The sequence below is a fragment of the Alligator sinensis genome, unplaced genomic scaffold (assembly GCF_000455745.1).
Source record: "Alligator sinensis unplaced genomic scaffold, ASM45574v1 scaffold348_1, whole genome shotgun sequence".
NCBI lineage: Eukaryota > Metazoa > Chordata > Crocodylia > Alligatoridae > Alligator > Alligator sinensis.
Genome location: NW_005841932.1, coordinates 56,978 through 76,814, shown reverse-complemented (window position 1 = coordinate 76,814; position 19,837 = coordinate 56,978). Strand labels below are relative to the sequence as shown.

The 19,837-nt window shown below is 41.6% G+C and overlaps 1 protein-coding gene across 1 annotated transcript in view; it reads right to left on the bottom strand.

Moving 5' to 3' along the window:
- Positions 1-8: 8 nt before the first annotated feature.
- The window catches only part of LOC102385657 (organic solute transporter subunit alpha-like), a 34,076-nt gene continuing 14,247 nt past the window's right edge, over positions 9-19,837 (bottom strand). Inside the window, 5 exon segments of the mRNA XM_014517938.2 lie at positions 9-2,786; positions 6,410-6,515; positions 10,606-10,752; positions 12,848-12,959; positions 19,730-19,837. The exon segment at positions 19,730-19,837 is cut by the window's right edge and continues 29 nt beyond it. Coding sequence (XP_014373424.1) covers positions 2,599-2,786; positions 6,410-6,515; positions 10,606-10,752; positions 12,848-12,959; positions 19,730-19,837 — 661 coding nt within the window. The 3' untranslated portion in view covers positions 9-2,598.

The window sequence follows — 19,837 nt, the reverse complement described above, 5'->3', positions numbered from 1 at the left end:
TGTTCTTGGCTGACAGCTGAAAAGTCTGCCTGCGAATCATTACCTGACCATTACATTTTCCTGCTCAAATATGACAGATGACTAGTAAGTACAAGCATTAAATATCTCCCTAAAAGCATAATAGCTAAAGTGACACACATGATTAAGCTATGTTCACACTGATTGTTTTAAAATACATTTTAATAAATGTTTCAGTGATGTGACAGATGCCAAATGGGAAATGAAACCTTTTGTCCACATAGTAGGTACATCAAATGCAGGTCCAATGTCAATTATTGCTTTGCTTAGATAGCACTCCTAAACTGTGTTGGGGAAAAACTAAAATAGTTCTGTTTCTGTACCTGTTTCTTATACTTGATCAAATTATTAAAACCTAGTGATATTAGGAGCTTGATCCATTTTTTGCAACAATTATAAACAATGGGTTCCACTGAACAAATATTGAAAGATGTTTAATTTAACGTACAAACCCCCCACAATTTTTGCTATAATTTCCAAAACCTTTTTTTAAAATCACACTTTCTTTGATCAACAGTAACAATTAAACTGTTTCCCATATATCAGGAGCACATTGTGGCCTCTAGATAGTCAATTTTCCCAATATTTAATTTCCCCCACAGTTCCAGCCATTCACTTGCCCAACCCATTGTAAAAACACTATCAAATATTATCCTACATGGATAAGTATTACATTACAGACATGGGAGCATTATTGCCTATGTATGCAGGTACATACCTGTGGCTCCTCCTATGGTGAAAATACATCTTGTTAAAAAAATGTTCACTGATATATTTAACATACTTCTGAACATAATATGCATAAATGTTTAAAATGTGTTAGTCAAACAAAATTAAACCTAGTAGGAGATTCTAGTGTTGAATGAAAGCTTTCAACCAAAACTTCATTACTGAAGAAACTTGCAGATTCAGCAACATTGAAATATTTTGTAATTGTGTTTTAGTTTGTCAAACTGTTCATTTAGGAAAACGTGCTTAAAATATTCTGAAAATACTGAAACAACTTTTCATTTGGAAATTTCATTTAATTGTTTTTTAAATCTTAAAAGATTAAAAAACAAATTTTGATCCAAAATGTTTGACCCAAAAATAACCTTTTGATTAACCTAGATTTTTTGTAAAAAAAAAAAAAAAATTCAATTCAACCCAAAATGAAAACAAAAAAGATTTTGAATTGACAATAACCAAAAAAGGAACCATTTGCTAAATTTTACTAGAGGCTCAGTTGTACATCATATAATAAGACATATTAGTTAACATGGTACATTTTCCTATTGCTGACATGGCCAAAGCATTAATGTCCAGTTTGAATGAAATAGATTTCTCAAAAATCAGAGCAAGCTCAGACTGAGTTTTAGTGCAAAGTGCTGTCTCTGAATTCCTGACAAACATGAAGCCTGACACTTTTTAAATGTTAATCATGTCAGAACTTACACTGAATCAAAATGGAGCCATTAGCTTCTTCCCAAAACCCTGGTTTCTAAAGATTCCTTGTAAAAAAAAGGAACCTTATTTTAATGTGGTTAACTGGCAGATTTAAATGATAAAATAATTTGGCCTAAAGATTCTAATAAATATCTATGTCCCATTAATTTTCAGCCTGGTTCAGGTTTTTTGGAGGGGGTTTTGCGAAAGGGACCTGCTCTATCTATATTTATTGTATAGTAACATTTTTACACAAAGGTCTCAAACATTTCACAAAATGTCATTATTCCCTTTTTGTAGATGAAGAAACTGAGGCCCAGCATGATACCTCAGATCAGTGGCAGAGCAAACAGCAGAACCCTCATCTTCTGCCTCCCAGTCAAGTGGCCAATTCACCAGACCACACTACCATCTGCAATTAGTGACTTCTGAATATTTGTGAATGGTGACAATTTGTTCACGGATGGAAGAGTTGCAGATAAAGTGACAGCTCTCCCTTCCCAAGAGCTTGGTAACTATGTAGGTGGACAATATAAGCAGGTTTTGTTGAGGTTTTATAGTATGTGTGTGTGGCAGTGCATTTAATAAGGTCCATTAACTATTGTAATCTTGCTAGAAATAGTAAGAATTGAGGATGGATGTGAAAGGAGAAAGCAAGGCACCCAATACTGGAAAATCAGATAGAGACAAAGAGAATGAGAGTATTCCAAGCCACATGTGACGAGGGAAAAAAACAAAAGACATGAAAGGAGAATAAACCTGAATTAACAATTGTTGGCTCTTCGCATGAATATTTACTATGTAACAATGTCTTGTATCAGTTCATAGCTAAACTGAATAATTTAATCAAGCTGATGGTGATCAAACAATAGGAAATGATATAGAGACTGAAAACCTGCACTCTTTTTATCTCTGGAAGATAAGGAAAGGGATATGCTTCCACTTTTTGGTCCTTCCTGCATAGGTCAAATGTATTTGCCAGAGTTGTTTCAACATGAAGATCTGCTATTTTCAATACAAAGATATAAAAGCTGCAATGGCATCTCCCCAAGTAGTGCATGGACACTGGTCACAATTCTGACCAATCCCAGGATAAACTGAGGCAGGACTACAAGCATTGTCCAGCTCTCATAAGACAGGAGCACATCCACCGTTTTAAACCTTTATGGACCCATCTCCAATAACTTGCCCATTCAGGTTGACTTTGGCGGTTGGTTTGTTACCCATAGTTTCCTGGTTAGTACATTCTGGAAGTTCCAGGTCATTGTATCTTTTCCTATAGACCACCCTGGAGATCAGAGTTATCAGAAACATTTCCATGATAAGGAGCTGTTGATTCATATCTGCCAAAAAAAAAAAAAAAGGGGGAAATCAGAAATTAAGAGTAAATTCAGCTTCCTTCACCACCTTCATGAGACTGGCAAATTGCTCATTCATGCACCACACAGAGTCATAGAGATGTGCCAATAATTGAATTTTTGCTTTAATATGTGAATCTAAAAATGGGGGGGGAAATATGTTAGTCATCTAAAATATTCATGCAACTTGAAATGAAAGTTTTCTTTTAAGGTTTTATTATTTTTTACCTTTTTAGAAAGAAAATTAGGCATGTTTCAAAATGAATTTTTTGTTTCAGGCTGAAAAAATATAAATATTCCAGCTAGAGAATGTGAAAAATGCGGTATTTAAATTTTCTGCGTTTTTAAGCATGAATTTGAGAATTGTTTGAGTCAACTCCAAATTGAATTTTTTCCAGTAAATAAATTTCATCTGAAAAAATGTGCCTCTCTCTGCCATAGGAAGAGCTCCCTGGCAGAAGCTGTGCAGTACTTGCAGTACTGAGTACAAGAGAGTTACAGAACTCTGCAAGCTGATTGCTTTTGGAAGGGAGGGTCAAATCAGTATACCATCTATGTGCCCAGGCAAACCCAGCCCTAGCAAATGCTACTTTCTTTCTTGGGCTATGCTGGGTCCTTGCCCCATTCCCTTCACCTAGGGATGAAGAGGAGGCAGCTAATGCATACTTGCTGACATTTTCTCCCATTTCTGGGTAGAGTTTCAGCTGGGAGTCCTGGGCACTTGTACACATGACAAAGTTATCCTTAAAGTGGCTTAATTGCCCTTTTGCACCGCTTTAATGTCATCAATGTTTACACCTGCAGCAGCGTATTTCATTTCAATTTTGTCACACTGTATGCGTGCGGTGTTCTATTTCGCTTCAAATTACTTTGTTACGTAGCAAAGTAAAACACATCTGATGTATTTTAGTTTGCTATGTAACAAATTGCAATGGTGCTCAGGGTGCTGGAAGCCCAGGTGTGCTCAGGGAAGCTCAGGCTTGGCAGGCTTCCAGCATCCCGTTCACCATCCCCACCAACTTCTCCGGCCGTCAGCACACCCAGCCGCCCTCCTGCCACCTTCTTGCACTGACCAGGGGCAAACCAGCCCATTCCTGGGCAGTCCCAGGCAGCGGGAAGGTAGCAGGGAAGGTGCAGGGGGTGCTGGAAGCCCACCAAGCCTGAGCTTCCCTGAGCACACCTGGGCTTTTAGGGCCCTGTGCACCATTGGATCTGGCAGGGGCTGCCTGTGACCTGGGGCAGCACCCGTCCACTAGCACCCCATCTGGCCAGTCCTGCTATACAAGCAGGGTCCACCAAGAAAAAAAATAGTGACAAGGGGCCCACTTCCCCCCTCCCGATGGAGCCTGCCTGCCTCTCCCATGACCAGGTGCAGCGCTAGTGGGCAGGTGCTGCCTGGAGGGGCACTGCCGCTGCAGAGGGTAGGTCTGGGGCCCCCCACAGCTCAGGGCCCACCAGCAGCTGCCCCCCTGGCTGGGGGAGAGGCGGGCAGGCTCCAGGGGAAAAAAAGGATCGGGCCCCTCACCACTTTTTTTTTCCTGGCAGAACTGCCCACAGTGGCGAGGGGGGAAGTGTGAGCTGACAGGGGGCATCACTGTCCTGTCACAGTAAGGGAAGTCCCTAAATTGAAACAATGGGTTTTTAAATCGACACAAGTAAAAAACCACCAATTAAAAACCCACCACTTCAATTTAGGGAGAGCTAAACCCCTGTCACATGTACAGGCAGCCCTGGTCTAGGCTTCTTCTACAGGACAACGGCATAATCACATCCCAGCTCTGTGACAGACTTAGGATTTAATGCACCTTTGCTTTATGGTGAAACAAAATTATGGCAAACTTATGGTAAAAACAAAATATTTGGAACTTCACTGAAAATAAGGGTTTTTTTCCCATAATTTTGGACCACTCTCATTAGCACAGTGCCCTGTCTCAAACATCAGGCTTGAGGTGGTTTTGGGTAAGTCTGTTCTGTTTCTGTGAAATTCTGGCACTGAGCTAAGGCTCTGATTTACTTTTCATCTCCACATTGATTCTGTTACTAAAATTTGTCACTGTTGTTTGTTAAACATCTCAGAAGCCCAAATCTACCTAGCTACTGTATGTGCATCATTTCCCTGTCTCAGAGCTAGATTAGTTTAATGACCTCCTTGCTGGCCTCCCAGGATCCACCTTTGTTCAATCACCATCACATCATAATATTTCTTATTCTGAATTCTTATTGTTACAATACAACCTTTTTATTGAAGGTCCCACGCTGATTAGATCTTATGCTAAGTATTCAATTTAAAACTCCGACTCAAGTTTATCAGGCTCTATTCTGCAAAATGCTAATCTCTCTTAATTCTCAGTGATTTCACTGAGAGTTGTAGGCGCTGAGTACCTTGTAGGATCAGGCCCTTAATTCTCATGCATAACAGTTTATATCTCTGCAAAGTGCTTTGTTGCTTGTGAAAAGTAGTCCATTAAATACATACTTTACTTCCCAACAGACTGGTATATCATATGAGGTGGTGACTACTAATTTTGGGTACCTAGTTTAAGAAACCTGTCAAAGAGGCCAGCTATTTAAAAGGCTGCTGCTCAACTCTCTGTGAAGATCTGACCTTTGAACATCTCTCAAAGCTTGACACCCAAATCAGCAATCATTTTTCAGAATTTTAAAACCATGAGCCAGTCCCCACCAAAAAAGCTGTCTCGACGATCAAGAAATTGAGGGGAAAAAAACAGTTTTTTCACATGGTCTCTGAATCTTTAGTATTTTGCATTTGCAAGTTTTTCTTTGTGACCATGAGAGTGAGATGAACAGACATGAAAATCTCAGCTTTCATTTAAAACTAAACTAAACTAAATAAGTACCAACATCATTCCAGGAAATAAGTTTTACAAAAAACACGAAAAATTGCAAGCCACTCATTAGCGCTAGCTACACTGAGGGTGCTGATGGACATGCAGCTCCCCGCTGTAACTCATGGCACTTTGCCATTTGTTACAGTGTTCCTCCCAACCCAAGAGACATTCGCTGTTGGGTCTGATGGGTCAGGGGATTGAGCTCCAGTTTGGACTGCCTGCGTGTCTGCAGCTGCTCTCCCCTAGCCCCCCCACCAAGCCTCCAGCTCTGGTGCTGTCTTTAGAATGGGAGGGGAAGAAGGGAGGGAGAGGGAGCTTGGTTTGGGGTGTGCCCAGCCTGTGCTGGAGGGTGAGGTGGGTGGATTAGAGCCCTTCCCCACCTCCACATTATGGGGGCTCCAATCCACCCACCCCACCCTCCAGCACAGGCTGGGCACACCACAGATAAAACTCCCTCCCCTCCCTCTTCCCCCTCCCATTCCTAAAACAGCACTGGGGGCAGGGTGAGCTATATCAGCCCAGCCCTGCTCCTGGTGCATGCTGACAGAAGTTAATGAAGGCGCTCCACTTCAGAACACCTTCACCTGAACCCATTCAGATTAATGTGCAATCGGGCACTTTTAAAGCGCTCTGCAGCCATGCTGTTTTGTCAGGAGGCCAATTGTAAGACAAAACATCACTTGTGTCAGCACCCTGCATCTAAACGAATACTGGTATAAAGAAATAGAAAATAACCCCACCCCACCCACAATAACTTACAAGCTGCTCTGGCTGAAGCGGGGAGTGGTGGTGCACAAGGAATAATTCTTTGTGTGGCCAAAATACTGATGATAGCTGCCTGGAGCTGGCTCAGAATGAGGATGAACTGCAGAGAAAGACAGAGAGAAGGATACAGATATTTTAATTACCTAAGCAAAGAGATACATTTCAGTATAGATATACAGCCTGAGTAATAAACAAAATCATCTTGCAACTCATTTTTCTCCTCTTCCCATCCCCTGTACTCCAAAGATGGTCTGTTCTGGATAATAAATCTCTGGAACATGATAATGTTGCAGCATGGGCAAATCTAGAATATTGAAAAAGTGCATCATCATTCATCACATATAAAATTAACAGATTTTTCTCCAGGTAAAAAGAATTTAGAAGCTTTGCTAATACACTAGGGGCCTAGGGCTGTATTATTCATTTTAAGATTGAAGTAAAATCAAATATAACTGCACCAGAATGAGTTAAAAACAATCCGCAGAGCTAGAAGCTTCATTACCAAGAGCAGCTAACAGACAGCAGATTTGAAGAACAAGGGACAGCTTGATTGGTAGAAGAGGAAGAGAGGGTCATTAACACCTGTTGAATGAAGAGTTTAGAAGGAACCAGGTAAATTATATTGAGCCATTATGTCAAATGGCTCCCTCAGCACTGCCTGACTGGAAATGCTGCTGCCACTGCCATGCAGTTGGCTTTAAAATTTACGTGAAGCAGCAGCCAGAGAGGGGTGTAAGTGTACCAGTGCACCTCCTCCCTCCCTGGATCCACCCTGCATTGCTTTTTTCTTCTAAAGTGTTCTGCGCCCCTCTTGCAGTCTAGGGGCATAATATGTCTTGATTTACAATGAGGTCTTTGAGCAAAATTTACTGCTGAATATCAAATGAAAATAATAATAATAATGTAAAACAGGCTTAGTAGTACTCTAGTTTTTAACTGGTACACTCCTTTAACAGGGGGAAGGGATTTTTCTTTTGCCTCACCAGAACAGGAAGATGTGCCTGATTCCTGTGGTCTGATCGTGACAACTGTTAACTCCCATTCAACTATAAGAAGAGCGGCTTTTTTGGCAGAGAGACTCTTTGCATGTTTGTGCATGTCTCTGCATGTTTATACTCTGTATAACTTTGTAGGCCTGCTCCCAGGTGATTAGTCCAAATTTACTGGACACATGTACATTTGGAAACCTTTCAAAAGGGCTTTAGCTGATTAGCTGTTCCATTCTAATTGTTACGTGTGAATGAGCTGAGAATGATTCAAGTGTAGCAAAATGTTCCTAGATAAACCTTGGAGGAAGCAGTGTTGAGTTGCTTCCCTACCTCCGAATCATTCTCAGTTTCTTCACACATAACAATTACAATGTAAAAGCTGTTGCCCTTTTGCAAGGTTCCCCTTCTGAAAGGACTCCAAATGTACCTGTGTCCACACCCTGAGTGTTAGTTCAAGCACATAAATATTACCCTACCCTTTCTTCCCAAGCTTCGTTGGCCATTGCAAATACACCCCTAGTGAGAGTTATGAAAGACTGCATATACCTTGCTTGGAGGAGGGGGGAGAAGAGTATTTTAGAGTGGTTCCTGAACAGCTGCTCTAATTAAAACGGCTCACCATCACGTGTACTAAGCTCCCCCCACCCTGTTTCAAAATGGGCATGGCGGTGCTTTAACTAAAGCTCATTCAGCGAGATTTAGTTAAAGCACCCCCATGGGCATTTTGAAACACAGGGGAGATTAATACACATGGCAATGAACATAGGCAATGCATGGGGGGCACATTGCCCCCCCTCCACGATTGGTCCTTGCTGGCCGGGGAGAGGGGAGGTGGGGGCGGGGGGACAATGACTGGTGCCCCCGTGAGAATGTGGGGGCACCGAGAGAAGTGCTGGTAGTACTTCCGGGTTTGCTGCCAGCACTTCCGCCGGCAGTGGCGATTGGCCACTGGTGCCCCCCCAGGATCAGGAGGCACCAGTTGCCCATGGCAATGAGGTGACATTGCAGCACACTAATTAGATTAATCAAATCAATTAATCAAGTCTGCTCTGATGCGTTTCAATTAGAACACAAACCAGCACAGCTATATGCAGCCAAAGTAGCTAAACAAGATAGGCACCTGTACTTAAAAGGAACACCTAGCATTTTTGTCAATCCCACTATATATGTATGTACGTGCATATATGTATATGCACATACATATGAAAACATAAACACAAACACACATAAATCTTCCATGCACTGCTCTTGGCCTGTGTGATCTTGGATCAGAACTTACCACCACCACCAAGGAGGAGTTTCTGAGCTCATATGTATCTGAGATCATATTTCTAACTGAGATGTAGCTTTGCATTTATTTATAGCAAGTGCATCTTGTCTCCCCCTATTCCTATCTTGGCTCCCAAAATAATAAAGCAAACAGATGTAGAAAGTGGGGAAGTTGTTAAGGTCATTGAAAAGACAATAAAAATCAGGTACCTTTTCAAGAACTGATAATCCTGAAGGTAGGAAAATCTGTGGTTCAATACAAGATCATCAAATCCATTGCATGGGTTAAGATGATCTGAATTCCTCTAGCAATTCAATTCCCACAAAACACACATTATCATATTTACTATTTATCACTGATAATGCTTGGACAATGGAGAAAGACAAGCCTTGAGCTGAGGAGTTAATAAACTCTTCATGGCCTGATCATGCAAAACATGGTCTCAGATTCCTTGTTCACTACCAACAGTAGTTCCATTACAGTTATGAAGATCAGAAAAGAGGCCTTTTCCGGTCAGAGTAGATTGTAAGCCATCATGAAAAAGACTTTTCTAATATAGGATTTTTTAAACATATATAACTGCATGTGCACTTGGAATATTATCCCATCTGGTCACTTTGTGCTGGCTTTATCCATATATCTTAAAGAGCATCTGAAACATGTAAAAGGCCCATGTAGGGCATCACTGATTTATTAGCCTGAAATAGTTTTTAATTCCTTGATGATGTGAATGTACAGACTGACTCCAGCGAAACTGGTTCTAGTGAACTAGTCTGGAAAATAGTACTGACAGAACCATGCTTGGCCATTCCTTCAGGCCATGTAGCGGCATGTACTTGTGAGGGGGCATTATGGACCCAACATGCACTTCCCTCTGATATCAAGTGGACTGTTAGACTCAGCCATAGTCAGCTGGGTGTAACATTATGTGGTGTTCAAGGCTTTAGGCCTTCTCTGCTTCTGGTGTAGCTGTACTGATGCAGCTCCATGAATGCAAACCTCTAGTGAGGACAAGTTGCACCAGTTAAATTCTAATATGCACAGGTGGCCTAGACAGACAACACATCTGTATTGGAGCAATTGGCATTACACCAACATCCAAAAGTAGTGGATGGATGTCACAAATCCTGAATCAAATGTAATTTCACCCAGTCCAGTGCAGAATAAACTCTGTGGCTGTCCCCAGATGAGCATGTGCGTTTGTTTCCCCAGGGACAAGTAGTAGGGCCGTGCGAAATATCACTGGCTGTTTCATTTCAACACTGTTTCGACTTGTTTCAAGCTTGAAACAATGAAATTGAAATGAAACGAAGGGCTTCAAAACAGCCTCAAAACAAAATGAGGGCAGTTGAAACATTTTGAAAGTTTCCAAACATTTTGACTTTCAAAGCTAAAGCTGGGCTTGCCTGCAGGGAAACAGAAAGTAAGGAGAGGGAGGGGGAAGACAGGGGGAATTCTTTATTCCTTAGTGGTTCCCAGCCAATATTTTTTATCATTTCTTATATAGTACTATGTGTATAGAATGGCCAAGGAAAATACTGTCATAATGCAAACAGTAACAAAGCACAGCAATCACTACGTATTGTTCCACAGCTCCTCCCATCTTTTAAAGCCAACACTGGGTTTTCAACATTGTATTACAGGATGCTCCATCCACTAGGCTTCCATCTCATTGAGGAAAGGGGATTCAGCAGCACAAAATCTTGTTTTCCACAACCAAAAAAGAATGGACCAGAGGCAAGTTAGCACAAAATGAGGATGATCTGCAGTCAAAGGCAACTCTTCACAGAGAAGCAGTACAGAATCAAACAACGTGCCTTTGTTAAGCATGTTTTGTGGGGGGAAAAAACTTTAAACTTAGGATCCAGAGTTCATGTTATTTTACATCAACAATTAATGGAAATTCTAAATTGAAATGTTAGATTTCTCACCTGATAAAGTGCAAATTTAGGGATGATCTTCTTACAATTTAGGAGAACCCTAACTCTTTGAAACATGATTCCAATTGGCCACAGAGCAATAATTGTAATGACCCCAATGAAGCAGTTAATCCATATTGCAGCTCCTTTGGGAGATAACTGAAAGCAAATTAAACAGGTACATGGATTAGACATGGCATAACTTTTCCTGTCTCAAACCAAAGATAGTACTAAAGAGAATGAAAGAATTAAAATATTTGTTTCTCTTTTTATGGAAGCTGCAGTCAATTGCAGAGGCTGCAACAATTTGTTCTGAAAACTGTTCAAACCACAAAACCAACTGAAGCAATAGTGCATAATAGCACAGTATCATCTCATCAACCTGCCAGGGGCCTGCAAATCTGGTAGGTTCTGGCAAGGTGGATCTTTCAAGGACTTGAGCACTTTCAACTGCCCTCAACAGTGGGAGTTGATGTTGCTCACAAGATCACACCCAAAATGACACCTCAGAAGCATCATGTGTTGTAGTGCAGGTTCTTCTAAGATATGCAACACTGTTAGTAGGTATAAATGGTGGCAGTTTTTCCTAGACTTAGTGCCAACACTCAATCCTTTCTGATCCTTTGCCCAAAGAGCCCTCAAACTAAAGTCAAGCTTAAAGGGGAGTACTTTTAATTCTTTTGACAAGGGGTTTTGTTTTTAAGTTTGCGGGGAAACCTAACCACCTTCCCACTCAGTTCTTTGGTTCTTTCCAAAGGTAAAAAGTATTTTTCATCCTAAAAATTTGCTATTAATACTACTATTATTGCGATGAAAAGAACTATTCTGAAAATGTGTACTGAAAAGATGATTTGCCTTTTTCTGACCTGGGTGGAAACTTGTTAGTTCCAGTGCTTTAACTTGGGGCATAATTGTTTTCAGAGATTTCCCTGCCTTTAGGGAGTTTCACTAGCCTATTCAGATTAATAGGAAGGAGCCAATGCAAAAGAGAGCTCAGATTTAACTTTATTCATATGCTTTTATCTATAATATTTTACAAATATCAAAGGCATGTCTACACTTCAGACTGTACTTTATTATAGAAACATCCAAACTAGCTTTAAATATATATCTCTTATAGTATATATATCTTATTTAGTCTACACTAGGGACAGAAATTACACATAAACCAGTGTAAGTGATTGGAAACTGGTTCAAATTTGTAACACAACAGAAGTTCAGTGCACATAAACCACTTTCAAAATGGCTGAAACTGGTTTAAGATAAACTTGGATGGATGTAGTATCAGACTTAACTGATTTAGGTTAAATCAGTTTGTTGAACTTTTGTCCCAGGTCCCCTTCAGATTCAAGTTAGCTCAGCGTTCCACAGCATCCCAGGATGTTTTGCAACTCCCCCACAAACTCCTCCTAGAAAAGTGGGTGGCTAGCCTTGGCCCAAGCTGTCTGCTTCAGCTGAGGAGGGAGGCATGGTGTAGTCTCCCCCAGCTTCTGGCCTGAGTCACTGCAGGCATGTGGCTGCATTTCCAGACTCAAAAGTGAATGTCTGGTCACTTGCTTATCAGTTCAGTCTACACAGCTTAAATTAACCTGTGAAGATTGAATCACTTCAGCTTCAGGCTTTTTGACTATCTGTACTTAGCCTAAAGCCTTGCCTTCTGACTGTCTTCAGACTAACACAGCTGTCTCTTTCAGGATTTATTAAACCATAGAAGCTCCATACTCTTATGGTAAACTGCTTCTAGTACTAGAACTTGTTTAGCTATCTCTACACTGCCCTATAGATATGCAGTGTAGGTTAACTCTTAAGTTAGAATCAGCTAATTTCCCAGACAAGGTAATTCAAGGGGATCTTACCACAAACTGGGTGATCCGTCAGGATGTAATCATCTATGGAATGAGTAATTATAGAGATGATGCGTGCACAAGGTCAGAGGAGTGCTTGTTAGATGATGAGTTGAAAAGCAGATGCTCCATGGATGGAGTTTGTTGGACTCTTCCTAACAAACCTCTCTTAGAAATTTGGTCTTTTTACAACAATGATATTGTTCCCAACAACTTTTTTAATTTAGTAGCATTTTACATCCACTTTCTACAGTTACATAGGTGTAAGTGAGAACACAACAGGCAGTAAAATGGTGGGTTGGGCCCGCTGTTTATATGACAGTACTTGAACTTTGTCTTTTATGTGCTAATTGGCCAGCATGGAGTTTACAAGGTTGGTGAATGTCTTAACTCCAAGAATCTTTACTCACATCAGAAGGGTTGTAAATGTCATTTGTCCAAAGCACTATTGATAAGAACATTAGCACAGGTCGAAGGAAAGCTAATTGAAAGGTTCCCAACTTCAGCAAAAACAGGGTTTTTCTGATGAATGAAAAAAAAGGAAACAATCATGCCATGGTCACCACTTAGTTAATAACTTGAACAGAAATCCACTAGACATTATCAAGTAAAAGAAGCACAAGCTTTTACTTATCTTTAGAGCCTGACTAACATCTGGCTTAAGTATGCATCTAGAGTTTGTTAAATTTTACATTAAAAAGGTATTAATGTAATATATTAATATTTTTAGGCCCTACAGCAATAGTAAACTATTGATCCAAGCCATTCATAACATGTCCTCTTCTGCATTACAGTCAGCTGGAGTGTACCATAGATGTTGCTTGAACAAAGATGCCATTAATTCCTTCATTATAGCTATGTTTTTTTAAAACTCTGCTACACTTGGAGGTCAATGCTTCCATGGACAGCATTAAGTTTAATGGCAAACGTTCTTAGAATTTTAGTTCTTGTCTACAGGAGGAATGTTGCACATGGTAGCTTCTGGGCTGGGGACAGACATTACACATAAACTGATTTAAGTGATCATAAATTGGTTTAAACCTGTAACAAAACATATGTTTAATGCACATAAACCAGTTTGAAAATGGCTGAAACCAGTTTGAGATAAACCTGGTTGAACGTAGTATAAGACTTGACTGATTTGGGTCAAACCGGTTTATGAAATGTCTGTCCCACACCACTTCCTGGTTTCAGTTAAACCAGACACCCCCAGCATCCTGGCATGCTCTCTGGGCTTGACAGGATTCTCTGCTCCAGAGCAGGGCTGGCCCCTCCCCTCTGCTCTCTGGCTGCAGCTCTTGCAGAGACTTGCAGGCTGCTCCCCTCCTCCCCGTCACCACTCCCTGCTAAGCAGGAATTCCACACTCCCCTCTGCCTTGCTGAGAGGTATCTGTGTATTAGCTAGCAGACCACATGCTGGCTCCAGTCCATGCTGTGCCCCAGGCAGAATCAACAGGTAGCTGGTAATGTCCCTCTGTTGTTTTCTTAATGGGGTAATAAACACTGAGTTAGGGGTGATTAGAGTTCCGCATTTTCAGTTTTTCTTTTCAAAAAAAAATTCCAGGAATTTTTCAGGATTTATCTTCTACATAAAAACTGGGTTGAAATCAGGATAAAAGGAAAAAAAGAAAAAAATTGGTTTCAATCAGGGAAAATAATAATACATTCCCACAGCAGTGATGGGGGGAAGGACTGGAGTAAGGTGGGGACTAGTGAAGAGGTGGGGGGTGGGGGCAGCACAGCTCATCAGCTGCTCCCAGAGCTGCAGCAGGAAGTAAAGCAGGGGGAGTTGTCAGTGGGTGTGTGGCACGGGGTGGCAGGGCACTTGCTGCTGCATGCCCCCGGAGAGGACTGTGGGCTGCAGAGCTGTGCCAGGCTCTTCCTGGGGGGAGCATGCCCCCCGGATCTGCATGTGGGACAAGAGCTGGATGCCGCCCCCCCACAAGCACCGGAAAGAGCCCGATGCCACCGCTGACCCCAGCCAACAGTGGCAGCCTGCTCTCATCCTGTGCACAGATCCAGAGGCATGCGACCCACAGGAAGAGCCCAGCACAGCCCCCCAGCCCACAGCCCTCCCAGGGGACATGTAGCAGCAAAAGCTGTGCCCCACTGCCCCATGCCCCGTACCCACTGACAGCTCCCTCTGCTTTGCTCCCTGCTGCAGCCCCAGAAGTGGCCAACAATCTGCACCATGCCCCTCCCCCCTGCTGGAATGAAAAGGGAATATCTATCCACCTCCAAAGCGGTTCAAGTTTTGCAGGTTAGACTAACTTGCAAAGATAGAATCAATTCAGGCTCAGGCTTTTTGAATTCTGCTTCCATGTTTCTGATCAATAAATCTGCAGTTTTGAAGTTGTCCAGGAAAAGGAGTTGTGCAGGCTCATGAGAAAAGACTAGCATTTTTCAGAGCATCTTTCCATAGACTCTCTTTAATATTCACCTACTTTTGCTCCTTTGCATAGTCACAGGTGGAAGAAATTATATCCACTGTCAATACACTATGTAGTTCACTGGTGCTCAATATACCCACTTCTATGAGTCCAATGCCTCTGTCACACATTACACTTAAGACATGATTAACCAATTAATCACATCTTAAGTTAGAACCCAGCTACATATTAAAGCAATTAATGGCATCTTAAAACAAGGAATAAGCCATAAAGTTATTCCACATTTTTTGTAGAATAACTTTGTGACTAGTTTCTGGCACAATATTAATTGAATGTGTGCCAGGTGCACCTCTGTAGCTGGGAGTCCCATCAGCTGTTCTGTGCATGTGTGGCATAGCAGGAAGTGCAGTTGTGTGGGTCATGCATCAGATCCCATCATGCCTTTGCCTGAATGTCTTGCAGGGGCCTAAGTTGTATCCTTAACATAATCTATATATCTGAATATTTGGATTTTAATGCTGGTTGTAAAAAAGGATAATAAGAAAAAAGAGAAAATACATTTACTAATAAAGGGCATGCTAATATACATGACCTGCCTTTAAGTGAATACTGGACAATCTGGGGCTGGGAATGTTGCAGCTTCTCTCTTCTTTGTCAAGTGTATCCTCGTTGTCAGCATCATTATTCTGTAGCTATTTCCCACCTCTCTATTTTTCTTTTTTTTTCCCTTTTTTGTTTTGTTTTGTTGTTGTTAAGGTTTTCCCTATTGCTCCCTTAGCTCCTCAGGGACTCTCCTTAATGAAGGCTCAGCAGCCAGCAAGCTGCCTTTTAATGCTTAATGTGATATATTAATGAACTTGTCTGAATTGCTCAATTAATACAGCTATAATTACATAATAATTAATAATTAGAGTGGTAATTTTACTCCTGCAAATAACTGCAAACAGTACAAACACATGTGGAAAGGCTTGAGATGGGTCACCCTATTAGTGAATTTGCCTTCTTAAAGGCTTTTAAAACTTGTTTGAAAACAGAGTAATTGTTTGAATGCTAGTTGCAGATTGAAAGCTGTTATCATGCCTTTCCTCCCACAGGTTGTGTACCTCTACCATACTTATCTGCACAACCCATCCATCTGTCAGTCTTATGAGATCCAATAAAAAAAAATGAGCTATTTAGCTCCCCAAATCCCTAAGGACTAATTCACTCCCTCCCAAGAACACCTGCAGGCAGGGGCAGAGAAGATAAATTGCTCTGGACCACCTTAGTGACGTTTCAAAAAGTCATGCTATACAAAAGAGGGATGAGGGTTGGGAAGCTAAAGCATAGACTGGAAACTGGGCATCCTAATATTCCATGAGAAGGCTTTTCTCACTCATCTGTAGACACGAGAGGTCCAGGGCATAAAGTAAGATAAGAAGTCAATATACTGAAGACTTATACTTTCTGAAATGGTAGACATAGCAAAGCCATGTCCTCTTTACTTCCGTCAGCTTCTCATTGTTCAGGCCCAGAGCATTAAACACATCAAAGTCAGTAGGATCCTTTCCACTGATATTAATAGTTGCTGGATAAGATTTTGGGTGGATAGCTTATGGATACTTTTTTAACCCTATTTTTAGGCTCCTGGCACATGTTATACTTAAGATGTGATTAACCAGTTAATCACATCTTAAGTTGTTACCCAGCTACATGTTAATGCAATTAATGGTGTGATCAAACAAAGAATAAGCCACAAAGTTATTTCACAAAAAATGTGAAATAACTGTGTGCTGGCTCCTATCACATTATCAATTGAACTTGTGGCCAGGGGTATGCTCCCACACTGGGAAGTTCCATCAGCTGACAGGGCTCCCAGTTGCAGAAGCCTGTTACTTGTTGGTGGAGGGGGAACCCAGGATCATGATCCCAGGCTCTCCCTGTGCTAGCAATAAGGCATGATGAGATCTGATGTGGATCCCACAATAATGCCTACCTGCCATGCACATGGCATGGCAGGAACCACAATTGTGGGGATCCCACATCAGATTCCATCGCGTCTTTACTTGGGCCTTAGTTTGTTTTTACTGCCTATTGTCCTTGGTATTTATGGTATGTATATAGATACCTTTAGACTTCAAAATAAAAAAGTATGGAAAGTTTCAAGTCTGAGATATAATGGAATGATTTAAGAAAAATGGTAAAATAAAAATTTGGGGGGGGTTGTTTTGTTTTGCAAATGCTGATTATAAATTGAATTCTTCTCATAGTTTTGACTTAGTTCTCTTCATGGTGCATCTCCAAAACTCTTCTTGAGTTCATTTCCACCAGAATTTTCTCTCCCCTGTCCCAACAATCCCTCAACACTCTTCCTTTCATTGACTACTGTACTGCATTTGTTTTGGTTTTGTCTGTTTTAGGTGCTTAATCCTACTAAGCAACCTCTGTTCCTACTGATGCTCATAAATTGGGAGCACTTAGCACCTCCCAAAAAATTCTCTACAGCTTGCACAGTTAGTCCCTGGGTCCTTAGCACTGCAGTGAGATGTACATGTTCCCTGTGCCAATGCAGAACTCTAGTGGTGTCCTCATCTCGGTGGACCGTGAGCAACACAGCTAAGCAAAACATGCCCTGGAGGTAATATCATACGTTGTCCCATCTGTGAACTTCAAGTTTATACAAAAAGCAGAATTTATTTGCTGACACCTTTTACTGAACCAACTATAAAGTTGGGAGAGACGTTACATAAGCTTTCAGGCACAAAATGCCCTTCCTCAGGTCTGGTCCAATACAAGATATTACCATTTTTTTTCATTTTATATATTTCTGAACCATCATGGTTACAAAAAACTGCAGGGCTAACACAATCTCAAATATAGCCTTTTTCATTTCCTATGGCCACAAGCAAAGTCCAGGGAACTTGTGGGCTACATATTGGGGATAACGGTTATTCTCTCTTCAAACTGCAACATTCTTAAAGCAGGGAACTGCCTTATTTTTTATGCTATAAGTGATTACTATCTCCTACGGGTCACATACTGCCCCCTAAAACACATTCAGAAATACCTCCTTATTAGGATTAATTCAAACATTTTATTCATAGATTCATATATGTTAGGGTCGGAAGGGACATCAATAGATCATCGAGTCCGACCCACCTGCATAGGCAGGAAAGTGTGCTGGTTTCAGATGCCCCCAGCCAGATGCCTATCTAACCTCCTCTTGAAGACCCCCAGGGTAGGGGAGAGCACCACCTCCCTTGGGAGCCCGTTCCAGACCTTGGCCACTCTAACTGTGCAGAAGTTCTTCCTCATGTCCAGTCTAAATCTGCTCTCTGCTAGCTTATGGCCCTTATTTCTTGTTACCCCCCGGGGCGCCTTGGTGAGTAGAGCCTCACCAATTCCCTTCTGCGTCCCTATGATGAATTTATAGAAAGCCACAAGGTCGCCTCTCAACCTTCTCTTGCAGAGGCTAAAGAGGTCCAGGTGCCCTAGTCTCTCCTCGTAGGGCTTGGCCTGCAAGCCCTTAACCATATTTCTGAAAGAAGGCTTTGTCAAAAAGCTCCATTTAATTTAAATCAAAACTTTTCACAGGGACCTGTTGGTTTTGATGAAATAGTGTTCAGAAAGAATCAAAATGGAATATTTGGATTTTTTGGTTTCAGAGGAGTTTTTTTAAAAACAAAATTAGAATTAAAATATTTCAGTGTTATTGGGCGCATCTACATGAGACACTTTACTGCACAGTAGACTAATCTACTGTGCAATAAAGCATCACAGTCTACACATGTGAGGCATTTACTGTGCAGTAAATTAGGCTACTTAGCTAGTACCTGTAAATACAGGTACAAGGTTAACTGTGCAGTTACTGCTCATTACTGCACTTGTAGATGCTGACCAGGAACAAATTTGTTCTCCATCAGCCTAGGCAGCAGGAAGCTACAAGGGATGGGGACCTCTCTGCCTCCCACAGGGCTCACCAGCACCTGCCCCACTTTTGGCACAGTTCCTGGCCAGCCCCCTGTCGAGCGAGAAGCCCCACCCAGCAGGGGGCTCACTGTGAGCCCTGATGTGCACAGGGCCAGGAGAGCTCCGATTTGCACGAGGTTAGGAGAGCTTTTCTGGCTGCAGCAGCAGCTCTCTGCTGGCCCTGTGCACATTACGTCCTGTTCTGATGTGCATGGGGCCAGGAGACAGCTGCAGCTGCAACCAGCAGAGCTCTCCTGGCTCTGTGCCCCTTGCCAGCCCTCAGACTAGCACCCAGCCTGGTGCTGGAGCAGCCCTGCAGGGTGAGAACAGCCCAGTACTGGATTTTTCTACTGCGAGCAAATCTGCTCCCAACAGGGTACATGTTCCCTGGGAAGGCTTACTGCACAGTAAGCCTAAAGTAAAATACTGCGCAGTAAGTCTAAAATGTATTAACACCATGTGTAGACACACCCAGTGAGACAGGACTTTTAAGTTAATGGGAAATAAAATCTTTCAGAAAATCCTTTTTTGTGGAAAATTTCAGAAATTTTGTTTCCTTTTATTCAAATCTTTCAGAAAATAGAAATACTACCTTCCATACAGCTCTGCTTATTGCAGTGGTGTCTTTGATATCAGTAGAAGTGTTGGTCTGGTGTGGTGTGGTATGGTAAGATAGTATGAAATAGAAGAGCAGCAGAATTGTGTTGTTCAAAATGGAGCCATATCTTGCCATGGATTTTGAAGCATAATTCTACATTAGTCTAAAAATATCAGTAGCATTTTATGGATCCATAATCATAACACATTTTAATATTAACAGCTTGAAATTCAGAGGTGACTCATTCAAAATACACCAAGAGCAATTTTGATTTAAAAAAACAGGAAGTTCTGTGACTGTTTGTGTGATACTGCTAAGTAGCTGATTTCCAGCACCAGATTCAAAGGGAAACTCACCTAGTGATGCGTACATGAGGAAGGCAAAGGCAACAGCAACAGAAGGGACCTGTGCTGATCTTGAAACGATCGTTCTCAAACCGCCTGAGAAATAACTTTTGGCCTCCG